Source organism: Camellia sinensis, chromosome 5 (assembly GCF_055761805.1).
Source record: "Camellia sinensis isolate YWXY chromosome 5, ASM5576180v1, whole genome shotgun sequence".
Classification (NCBI taxonomy): Eukaryota; Viridiplantae; Streptophyta; class Magnoliopsida; order Ericales; family Theaceae; genus Camellia; species Camellia sinensis.
Genome location: NC_138965.1, coordinates 195399087 through 195412268, shown reverse-complemented (window position 1 = coordinate 195412268; position 13182 = coordinate 195399087). Strand labels below are relative to the sequence as shown.

The window sequence follows — 13182 nt, the reverse complement described above, 5'->3', positions numbered from 1 at the left end:
CGACGGTTAAAACAAAGCCACGCACGTGGCACACATGGACGGCGAACTGTCATGGATCCACCACGCAATAAAGATTAGATTAGAGCATGTCTTTTCTCAAATTATTTATACTTTTCATCCATATTATTTACAAAAAAAAAAATTAAATTAATTTAATTTATCACCTTTATTATAAAAAAAATAGATAATTTATTTTTAAACCCACGCTTGTAGTTTATTTTTTTATAGACAAATACAATAAATTAAATGTGTTATAATTATTAAATTCATCTAAATTTTTTTTATTTATAAATTCTACAAACCTGAGTAACACTCTCTAATTCAAATTTTAAAATAGAGAAAATCTCATCTCTTAAACCATCAGTAAAACTTCCAGTTCGAGAAATATTGCTAGAAAACTTGTCCATAATTGAAAAATATGATCAGAGAGTGGTTATTGGAGGCTCTTAGAACACGACTACGTGGTGTTCTAAAGTGTTGTAATTTGTGAAGAAAGTAAGGTTTATGATTTTGTATTGGGTGATTGAGCAATATGAGAGAACATAGTATATGATGATTAGTGAAAGAATATGAACACATGCCGCTTCAAGAATATTAAATAGTTTTTTCACCATATGAGTGCTTTGTGGGTACATGTATAAATTAAATTTAGACTATACATTGATATTTGTCAATATATAGGGTTGAACTTTTCTCAAGTTGAAATCTTAATTTGAGAAAATTTGAGAGGGCTTAGTGGGGTTTATCACGAGTCTTATTTTAATGATTCGAATTATTTATTTTGTAAGGTTTTCAGCGTATATTATCTATGAAAAAAATTAGGTTAACCTGATAATCGTAACTTTTTTTATTTTAATGTATTTGTCTCCAAAATAAGGAATGATAAGTATGTTTTTGAAAATAAATCATTCATTTTTTTAGAAATAAATACGATAAAATGAAAAGGTTACGATTATTAAATCGATATAATTTTTTTTATGTATAATATACACAGAGAATCTTATAAAATAAATAGTTCGGATTATCAAAACGGGACCCCTAGTGAGCCCCACAGGATCCTCAAGTTCTCTCAAATTAAGATTTGAACTTGAAAATAAGTCAACTTAATTTAAATCATTGAAACGAAACTAGTAATAAGTCTTACAAATTGCTAATTTTTTTTTTAAATTAAGATTTAAATTGCAAAATTGCTCAACCCTTGTCAATAAAATTTCTAAAGTGAGTCGATTAGCAAGTTAATTGATTTTGAACGTATGCGTCAACTTGGCAACTTTTAACATATTTTAATTTTGGATTTGATTAAAATTCTTTATATATACACATGACAAACATAAGAGAGAACTTTCAGTTTTTTAGGACAGAGAGATGTATGTAACAAGGTTGCTTTCTCAAATGTGTATTTTCTTGTAGTGAATGGTTACAAATTTGCTTATATATATCAGTGGGTGTGTGATTTTGATTTAAAATAATATATATTGTGTTTTGTTTAAATAAAGATGTTATTTTTTTAATAATTATTTAAGTTGTTTGAACTCATTTCAACCCACTCAACTATATATGTCCGCATGTCTCCTTTCTAATACCCCAATGCTCGGGTCCTGGTTCCACTTTGGCTGTCACTTTTAATATATATGGCTTTTTTTTTTTTTTTTTTTTTTTTTTTTTTTTTTATGAAACCTTCTTTTTTGGGTTTTTTTTTAGGATAAAAGACATCTCAATTAATTTAGTTTCAAAAAGCCCTTCAAAAGAGGAACGTGGCAAAATAAAGATATACCATAATTTCTTCTTCTTCTTTTTTTTTTTTGACAATATTATCCTTCAATGTATATATATTTGAAAATTCAATCTCATATATTTGAGTCAATGAAGGCTATTTCCAAAATCAATGAAGACGATTTCAAAGTCTAAAGATTTAGCTGCCAACGATCTCGTTGTCGATCAACAATAGACTATCTCGCCAACAACGATCTTACCAAATTTGCCACATGTTCTCTGGCAATCTCAAAATTTGTATCAACGGGAGCTTACATTTCAAATTTATATAATCTATATCTGATTTTGAGAGTTTCATTGAAATTGAGAGCGTTGATCGAGCTTTAGAGGTTTTGCTTCGATCACTTGTTTAATTATTGTTTGAGTTCGATCAAGTATGTTGATTTGTTGATTAATTATTTTTATTTTTTTTGATTTATTTTTATTGTGTATGATTTGATTTTGTTTGATAGAATGAGAGAAAAATTTTATTCTGGTACTATGTGCTTTGTTTTTATTTGTTAGAATGAAAGTAAAATTTTACTTTTGTATTTATATACTCTGTTTTTGTTTGATAACACCAAAGTAAAATTTGACTCTAGTGTTATGTGCTTTATTTTTATTTGATAAATTGAGAGTAAAATTTTATTTTATTTTTATATATTCTATTTTTGTTTGATAGAATAATAGTAAAATTTGTTGGAAAATGCGTGAGAGTTCGAATTCGTAGAGCTCAAATGGCCCGAATAGTACGGAAAATATTATCTTATCGGTAAGAGAATTAAAAAAACAATCCTAAAATCATTTTAGAATTTCGAGCCATTCGAGTCATTAATATTTCGAGTTACGTAGCGGAGCTGAAATTTGTTTGTAATATTGTGTATTTTTGTGTTTTAAACAATGAAATAGAGGGAAGGGAGAGAAACCGTTTAATCGTTTCATATTTATCGATATTTCAATCTTCTAATTATAATTTTTTAAATTTGAGGGAGTTTTGAGGTTATCGTTTTATTTCGTGCGCCTCAAAAAAAAAAAAAAAGGCCAAAAATCCCTAATATATATAGCATTGACTCAACGACAAAAGATGGTTTTGGCGTGCACGTAACAAAGCCTGTGTTTGGCAAGTGGGTTTGCAGGCTTTTTTGGTTATTTTAGCCACAAAAAATAAAATAGGCTATTTTAGCCATAACAAACAAAACATCACATCCAACCCACAATCATTACATTCTTCTCTCACAAAAAAATTCAAAAAAGCCAAAAAGTCAAAAAGCTCTTCCCAAACCAAACTTTTAAGCCCAGGCTAAAATAGTCAAAAAAGCCAAAAAATCAAAAAGCCAGTCCACTTCCCAAACGGACGCAAAGTGTTGGAAATTGTATTCCAAATTGTCTTATCTCCATCCTCCGAAGCACCTCGATATTCTTTGACTTCTCTAATATGTCTATTTTTTTTTTTTTTTTTTTTTTAAGGATAAATTATGGCCTCGTTTAAAAAGTTAGATATTTTAGTTTTGATTGTTTTAATAAGTTAAAATATTTTTATTTAAAAAATGAGTTAAATTTTTTTATAATTTGATGTAATATTTATAAGAAAAAAATAAAATAATTATAAATTTGATGTGATATTTTGTCTTACTAGTTGTTTTAATTTATTTTTTTCTTTTTATAGATTTTAACCCAAAAAGCTTAAAAAAATCCTTTGCCAAACACCCCTATAAATATTTGATTACAAAAAAAAAAAGAAAAGACCCCATAAATACATTACTTAAGGTTTGATTAAAATATAAATCACCTCATGTAGTTCTGAAAATTATATTCCACCCCTTGAAGTTTCTAATTTCATAACAAATCGCTCATTTTATTAATAAATCATCAAGTCAATTAACAGTTTTTAATGATGTTAGAAATATGTTTTAATTAGTAATTTAGGTAATTTTATTATTATTTAAGAGAGCAATTATGAAGTTTATTTTTTAGTTAATTCTGCTAAATAAATTTTTTTAACAAAGGGGCATTTTTCATTTTCCAAATTATAGGGGTAATATGTACTTTAAGCAAATTTCATGGGGTGTATTCGTAATTTAACCATTTTTTAGGGTAAATTGGAAAGAAAATTAGTGAAACATCCATCTTCAACTTTTAGTAGTAGAAGATGACCTATATATTTTTTCTTATCAATTAAGATTTTTCAATAATATTATTGGAGAAATTTCAACTTGTCACATAGAAGGGCTGAAATTTCTATGTGAAGACAAATTCCTATGTGTTGAATTTTCTCTGTGCCGAAATTTCTCTGTGAAAATGTTGAGGGACCCCAACTATTATAAAAATATTCCATGTCTTTTAATCTTATAAAATCTTAATATGAGGGATAATTCCAAATTCCAAATTACAACACACCTATGATGTTTGTTTAAAATATGAGTTATCCCTATAATTTAGAAAATTACATCTCACCCCTAAAATTTTTAATTTTATAACAAATAATCTCTTTTATTAATAAATCATCAAGTTAATGAACAGGTTTTAATGATATCAAAAAATTATTTTGACTAATAATTCAGGTAATTTAATTATTGTATAGAAGAGTAGTTAGAAATTTTATTTTTTCAATTAATTCTGTTAAATAAAATATTATAACAATTAGGTATTTATAATTTTCAAATTACATGAACAAACTATATTTTAAACAAAATTCATGGGTATATTTATAATTTATTTTAATTTTTTTATAATAAAATATTCATTAAAATAAAAAGCATATATCAGTCAAATGTCGTTTGCAACCGATGACGAAATTTCCATGTACTGGCCTATTTGAATTCAACACGCCATTCATCGTATTTTATTACTAAACACAAGCCTAACACATAAATAAAAACACAATGCTTAGCTTGTGTCTCTAGTCCATTATTTTTATGTATAGTTTAATTATTAAAAAAAATTATTCATAAAAATATTAGATTAGATTAATTTAATAATTATAGTAGATAGATGATTTAATGCTTTTTTTTTATTTAAAAAAAAAGACAAGTATAATTTTAAAATTAAATCTTTCATTTTTTAAAAATAAATATAATTAAATCATAAGATTACACAATTATCAGATCAAATTATTTTATTATTTTATGAATATATATGATTTACACACAAAAACCTAAAAAATCAATGGATCAAATTATTTAAATAGAATCATTAGAATTCATTTTTAAAAAGTCTCATCTATCTGAATAAATTATGTGGTCATACTTTCATGTATATAAATACACATGACAACAAACATGGTGCTCCAAATACAAATCATAAGCTAGGAAGACTAGACATAGCAAAGGAATCTTTTTATTTTATTTTTTAGGGAGGGGGGAGAGATGTATGTGGCAAGGCCTCTTTCATACTACCTAAGATCTCCTGAATATCTTTCATTACCACCAGAGGGTCCAAACTCTGGTTATTTGGTAATCCAAGACGAAGAATCCGAGACTACTACTTGTTTCGGATTGTGTAAGAATCGGAATCTAATCGATCTGCCTTTCCCGCAGAACAAGAACCTCACTGTTCAAGACTCGTCCGGTACTGTTTTTTATGATGCTACCTTTGTTCCAGTTCTAAATCAGCCATTGTCTTCCAATCTGTATTATGCAATAAAGCCACATGGGTCTCGTAAAGGGTATGTATACTATGCAATAGCTGAATCAAAAATTTATAGATTTGAGAATTTCTGTTTGTTTGAGCCTTTTTTTCCCTTCATTTTCTTGCTTGCCAATTGACATAATTTGTTTATGCTGTGTCTATACCAATGTTTTAAAAATCGGACCGGTGATCGAACCAGAAAAGTGATCGGGTGGACAGGTCATTGGTTCAACCGTTGAGTTGAACCGGAATCGAACCGTGACGTAATAAATATTAAATTTATATTTAAATAAAAATAAAAATAATAAAATTAAAAATTAAAAAAAATAAAATATTAAATTATCTTAAATATTTCTCCTAATATTTTTTTTACTAAAAAATATAATAATATATTTTAAAATATTAATAATTTTAATTATGAAAGAGAAAATCAAATATTCAATATTCTCTCCGTATGATTTTAATTCAAATAATTTAATTGAAAGAAGAACTAAAATTTTGGAGGGATATCAAAATTTCAATTCTTTCTCCAATAAATTTGATTGAATCCCAAATGGATTTTTTGAGTTTTTTTGGAATATTTTTTTTCTTATAAATAGGTAGAGACTCACAATAATTTCAAGCTCTTAATGGGATTCCTCACAAGAGGAGACCCTTGAAAAAGAATTTTCAATTAAAGTTTTCTTTTATATATATAATATATATAAAATAAGAAAGAAAGAGAAGAAAGACAGAAAAATTAAAGAACCGTCAGTTTTTCCGGTTCTCTTTAAACACACCGGTTTTTGACTTCAACCGGTTCAGAGAGTATATCCGGACCGAAACCCCGATCGGTCGACGGTTCAACCGGTTGAACCGACCGGTCTAGTCCGTTTTTTAAAACCATGGTCTGCACATCATATAACAGTGTTAAATTTAGATGGTAAGTGTGGTTGGTGATGGGCAATAATTAAGGTCTTCTCATGGGTCAAACATAGCTCTGCCCAAGTACAATTATTCATGAACTTAGGATCAACATTGAATAAGTAATTTTAATGAAGAGAATATGCCCAACTGCATCATCATATTTTCATACTCAACCATATTAACAACAAATATCTAATTAATGATGATATATATATATATTGAAAGTAAAATTTGATATTGTACTATACACTTTGGACGAATTTTCTCAATTACTAGTTACATGTGTTTTCGCTCTAAAAATTAGAATCTGAATTTGTCCCCGGATTGGAACGTATTGCTAGGTTTGTCTTACTACTTGATTTCGATTGCCTTCATAGGGAAGCATATGCTTGTTCAAGGGAGGAAGACATGCGTACCTGTTGTTTTTGCAACTGCATTCGAGACGTTGATCCAAGACCACTAGATCCTAATGACATATATCAGCAATTTCAGATCATTCCTTATGCAACAGCTTGCAGAAGTGGTGGTACATTTTATGCTACATCAATTTTACCAGATGCTTTTCCTCCGTACTTCTTAAGAATAAAAGGGTGGGAAATTTATACCAAAACACCCAAAAACTATGAACTAGGTGAAGCGCTAGGCATCAATACTGCCCTCCGTGCCAGCCTTCCAGCATTTGATTTCCCACTATCCTACAAGAGCTCAGAAGCCATTGTTGTGGGGAAGTGGTATTGTCCTTTCATGTTTATCAAAGACGGAACACTGAGAGATCAGATGAAAATATCAATGTTCTATGAGATGACACTTGAGCAAAGATGGGAGCAAATATTCACTTGTGAAAATGGTTACAATCAAGGGAACGTTGTGTCTGTGGATGTTGCTGTCCAACGAGAAATGGTCACTGTGGCGGGTAGAGAAGCGGTGTGGGATGAGAATAATGTGGCCAATGGGGTGATTTGGTTTACGAGCTTTGGTGGTGTAGGAGTAGAGGTGAATATTGGGTTGAGCTCGCTAATTGTTGATCGAATGAAATGGGAGCAAGAGAGAGGAGGGTGGCTTGGCGACAAAAAAAGGCAAGTGACGGTGAATAAAACAGAGGAGTATGCAGGGATTGGTGTTGGTGGGTGGAGTAGGTTTGGTTGCTATGTGCTGGTTGAGAGGTTTGTGTTGAAAAGAATGGATGGAAGTGTGGTATTAACCTATGATTTCAAGCACACTCAGGTGCTTAGGAGCAAATGGGAATGAAAGAGTTTGGAATTCTTACAAACTTCCATTTATCTGTATCATCTTATGTGCATATGATGTTGTTTAATTCTATGCTTGTATTTTATTTTAATTTTTTGAAACGAGGAGAGGAATAAGAAAATTTAAACGAGCTTGTTTTGATTTCTTTTCTGTATGTATAATATGACCTTGGTTGTATTGTTTGAATGCTTGTGTTGGTTCATGGAATTCATTTTCTTTGTTCATCTTCCTGATCAAAACTAATTTTTCTTGGAAGAATAAAGTAGTCTTTCCACTAATTTATTATCTTTTGAGAATAAAAAGAATAATGTTATATGCACCAATTAGTGTACTAACTAATGCATTAACAGATGTGATACAATTTTAGATATTTTGGATATTTGTAATTTGTATAATAGGTGAGATCAGTAATAATGGCATAATATTAATTGGTACATTGATTAATATACTAATTGGTGTATATAACACCACCGAAATAAAAATTTAGATACAGAAAAGCTTTTATTGAATATGTAACACCAACAAGGTTTTTTTTTTTTTTTTTTTTTTTTTTTGAACAAATAGCACCAACAAGGTTAACCAATCCCAACATGCATTTAGGATTAGAAATCCCAAGTTTAATGGCCAAGAAGCTACACAATAATGTAGAGAAAATTATAACAAAAAAACTCTACATTTTATTTTTGTAATAAAATAAATCTTGATTTTTAATTTTATAAGATGATGAATGTGGACCAACACACTTTTCATGTGGACGATTTTGTTATTTTATAATTTTAATAAATGCATCAATTAAATTGTCTTATGTGTGTTTATAACATTTGCTAGACAATTTGCTTCAATTGTTTAGGATTAGCCATTGGTGATTTATTTTTAGTTTTAGTTTTTGTTTTTGTTGATTTTTTTTTTTAATTTTAAAAATTTTTAAATTTCTAAAATGTACTTGACTTGATGAATCAAAAAAATTTAAAAAAGTTTCAATAGGTGAATTTTTTTTTAAAAAAAGTTATTTATTTATTTATTTATTTTTTTGGTGTGTTCAGTTAACTCATTTTAAATTTTTTCAAAATTTTTAATTGTAGCCACATGAATTTATCTCTATCTTTAAATTAATTAAAGACAAATATAATTTTGAAAAAGAAAATTCTAAACATACAAAAAATTTATATAAAAAATCTGATAAGAGTGATATGGTAATACCATTATTATAAATATAGATCTATCTTCAATCATTGTTTTGAAGTAAAAGGTTCACAATGAGTAATATCATTATGTATGAATTTTTTATTTATATTACATTACTCTTTTGAAAATAAGCTATTTACATTTTTAACATTAATATAATAAAGTCATATTGCGGCCATTATTGAATTAATTTCATTTTTTTCACAATAATTTACATTAAAAAATTAAGGGAAAAACATAGCTCAGTGGTACTATAAAAAATTAATTACTTATTAATAAAAAAATTATAATTTATAATTTTAATATTTATAATATTTATTATTAATTTGTAAATATTTTTTTAAACTTTATACTGAAATGTAAGTTTGCAAAAAATAAAGAAAATTAGTCTAAGGTCCCTCTTCTAGTTTTAGTAATGGGAGAGGTCCACAAGATTATTTTGTGATGTGTAAGGTCTATCACCCACCCCCATATATCTCACCCACCAAAATGAGTCTCACTGAAAACTCCAAGTACCATCCTATCCTCCTCTCCCTTCAACAACACTCGCACTCACTCACTCACCATCTTTGAAGATTCTGAATCCAATTCTTAGAAAAGTACAAATCCAAACTCCAATTTCTTTTGATTTCAATTTGATTTGACTTTTTTTGATTTTAATGGTGATGAAAAACAGAGAAATTCATTCCTCTAATTCCCTCCTATTTGGTTTCCCTGAAAAAGATTGCAAAATTAAAATAATTAGATTACCTTCTCGTGTTCGCGATTTCAACCTCGTCCCACCGTTTCCTCCCTCTCCAAGCCAGTCCAAGGACGAGGCTAAGTCCGAGGAGGAAGTTGAGGCCGAAAAGTTCGAGAAAGCTGTGGATGCTGGGGCCAAGTCCCCCACTCTGAATGAGCAAGTCTCAGACTTGACTCAAGATGAGGAAGACAAGGTCTCAAAAGATGCCGCCCCTAAGAAGACAACATCTGACGCACCTATCGCCGAGAAGAGCATCAACCAAACTCTCCAAAAGATCGATGCCGAGCTCGCGGTTGAGAAGGCCGCCGAAAAGAGTTCTCAGATGTCTTCCGAGCCCCAAACCGGTCCAGCTGATAATGCCGAATAGTCTAATCTTGAAGCTTTTCCTCTGTACTTAGTACTTTTTTCTTTTTGAACAATGTTTAGCTCTTTATTTGGCCGATGTGCCTTTCAGTAATCTGAACAATTATTCTTCAATGTCAGGCCAAAGTGCCTTCTTTTCTTATCTGAATGCATTCTCTAATTTCTTCTTTCAGTGTGATTGTATGCTTGTATGCTTTACTGCTTCCATACTTAGAATCTTTTGCATGTCTTCAGTTTATGCCTTTTTTGTATAGTCTCCTCAGATTAACATACCTCGGACAAACTTTCAATCTTGCTTATTTCGGCCTTAGCTTAACACTTGAAAACATTATAGAAAATATTTTCACAAGTGCTATATAAAACCTGCCACATTACTTTTACTTAGCAAGACTTCTATCTTCAAATATCTTCTAAGTCTTGGCAACATGGTAATCTCGGCAACTTGGTAATCCCGGCAAGTACATAGATACTTCTTTTAACATAATCTTGGCTTAACTTCAAATTGTAAATTTTTCTTAAATTTCAACAAGTGTTAAACCATCCTTCCTTTAACATAACCTCGGCTTAACTTCAACTTGTAAATTTTTCTTAAAATTTCAACAAGTGTTAAACTAACCTTAGCTTGTAGATTCCAACTCCCAAGCATCATTCTGCAGCCTTCTGCCCTCTAATGTAAACTTAAGTTCCACTTGGGTTCTCATTAAGCATGTGGATTTGACCTCGTCGCCGAGGTCAAATTCAAACAAAGACTGGCCGAGGTTACCAACCTTGGTCTCTTTGTTAATCTAACTAACTGACATGTACTTAGTTTCAATCTGTGTCTGACTCTACTGATATGGCAAGTCTAGGTTAATTCAACTTAATTCAACTCTATTATATGTAAGTATAATTCAACTCTGTCATATAATAAGTCTAAGTTGTTCGTTATGTTTCAATCAGAAACATCGCCAACTTAGTTCAACTCTATTATATACAAGTATAATTCAACTTTACCCTATAATAAGTCTAAGTTATTCGTCATGTTTCAATCAGAAACATCGCCAATTTAGTTCAACTTTATTATATGCAAGTATAATTCAACTCTGTCATATAATAAGTCTAAGTTATTCGTCATGTTTCAATCAGAAACATCGCCAACTTAATTCAACTCTATTATATGTAAGTACAATTCAATTTTGCCATATAATAAGTCTAAGTTATTCATCATGTTTCAATCAAAAACATCGCCAAGGGACTGTTCAACCATGTTACACAAGTTTGAAATAAAAAATCGAGCTAAAATTTTATTATTACTTTGGCTAATAACAGAAAATTTTAAAAAACAAAAAATCTAATGATAGAAAAACTTCAGGTTGCAAGTATTCCAAGGTCTTGGCAACTCTTTGCCTTCACTGCCTTTAAGCCAATATGCACCATTGCCCAGGACCGAGATGATTCTATAAGGTCCCTCACAATTTGGGCCAAGCTTGCCCTCTTTGGGATCCTTCTTATTACCGACGACCTTTCTTAAGACGAGATCCCCAACTTGGAACTCTCATGGATTAACCTTCTTATTATAAGCCCTGGCAAGCTGCTGCTGGTATGCCCTAAACTGAATTGTTGCTTTCTCTATTCTTTCTTCTAGCAGATCCAGATCTCGGGCCAAGAATGCCTCATTGGTCCCATTTTTCTACTCCCCGGGTTCTGATCCCTGGGATGCCGACCTCGAGTGGAATAACTGCTTCTGTGCCATAAGCCATGACAAATGGTGACTCCTTAGTTGATTTTCTCGACATAGTCCGATATGCCTAGAGTACATTGGGTAACTCTTCCACCCACTTTCCCTTTGCTGCTTCCAGCCTCTTCTTGATTCCATCCAAGATAACCTTATTGGAGGCTTCTGCTTGACTATTATTCTAAGGAAAGCTTGGAGTAGAGTAATAATTCTTGATTTTGTACTTTGCACAAAAGCTCTTGATTAGCTTACTGTCAACTGTGTACCATTGTTTGCTATTATTTCCCTTGGGATCCCAAACTTGGTGATGATGTTCTTCCATATAAAGTTCTTCACATCAACGTCCTGAATTTTTGCAAGGGGTTCAGCTTCTACCCACTTGGTGAAGTAATTTGTTGCCACTAGCAAGAACTTCCTTTATCCAGTTGCTTGAGGCAATTATCTAACAAGATCCATACCCCATTGGGCAAATGGCCAAGGACTGGACACTGGATTCAAGTCCGCTGCTGGTAGATGTATCAAAGGTGCAAACCTCTGGTACTTCTCACACTTCATGACATAAGCTTCAGCATCCTTCTGCATGTAGGGCTACCAATACCCCTGAGTAATGGCCCTATGAACAAGTGACCTGTCCCCAACGTGGCTTCCACATGGTCCTACGTATATTTCATACAGAAAGTCTTCAACTAGTGAAGGATGCACACATCTCAAAAGGGGTCAAGTAAAAGATCTTCTGTAGAGGTGTCCCTCTGCTATTAGACTGAACCTTGCTGACTTCAGCCTGATCTTGTGTGCCTCTTTGTGATCATCTGGCAGTTTCCCATCTCTAAGGAATATTATTATCGTATCCATCCAACTTGGTCCCCATCTCTACACACATTGCTTTATGCTCTGTGTTCAGTAGTTCTATGCTTGGACCTGACAATTAGTCAACCATTATCGTCCTTGTCTCTCCAGATTTCATTGCACTAGCCAGGTTGGCCAGAGCATCAGCATGGCTGTTGTCATCTCGGCTAACCTGCTGTAGTCGATAATTTTGGAATAAGGCTACCAGTCTGCCCACCTCCTTTACATAGGCCGACATTCTTTCATCTAGGGCTACGTATTCGCCTGTTATCTGGTTGATGATAAACTGGGAGTCACAGAAGACTATTACCTCATCAGCTTCTATTGCTACTGCCAGCTTTAATCCTGCGATCAGTGCTTCATACTCTGCTTCATTGGTTGAGGCTTTAAACCCCAAACGAATGGATTGTTCCAGTATCTGCCCATCTGGTGATACTAGCACTACTCCTGCTCCCACTTCTTATCGGTTTCAACTTCCATCAACAAACAGTCAGAAGGAGTCGCCGATGTAAATACTGCATGGCCTGAGTTTCTTTTCCTTTCTTTGTTCTACTATCCCTAGCTGGGTTTCTTCTTGTTCATTTAGACATCGTATACCTCGCTCAACGGAGCCCGATGTATGATGGCGCCTGGTGTGAACTCAGCCCCAAAGTCGGCCAAAACTTGGCCTTTGATTACTGTTCTAGATCTGAATTTTAGGTCATATTGGCCCAACACCACTGCCCATTTGGCTATTATGTCTGTCAGATCTCCCTGCTGCAACAGGGACTTCAAGGGATGCTCAGTTAACACCACAATT

At 31.8% G+C, this 13182-nt stretch overlaps 1 protein-coding gene across 1 annotated transcript; it reads left to right on the top strand.

Annotated features, from left to right (window-relative positions):
* Positions 1-4657: 4657 nt before the first annotated feature.
* Positions 4658-7719, top strand: LOC114320438 (uncharacterized). The gene is made up of 2 exons (XM_082870999.1): positions 4658-5416; positions 6663-7719. Exons 1-2 carry the CDS (start codon positions 5118-5120, stop codon positions 7531-7533), a joined length of 1170 nt encoding a protein of 389 aa, XP_082727125.1. The 5' UTR covers positions 4658-5117; the 3' UTR covers positions 7534-7719.
* Positions 7720-13182: the final 5463 nt, after the last annotated feature.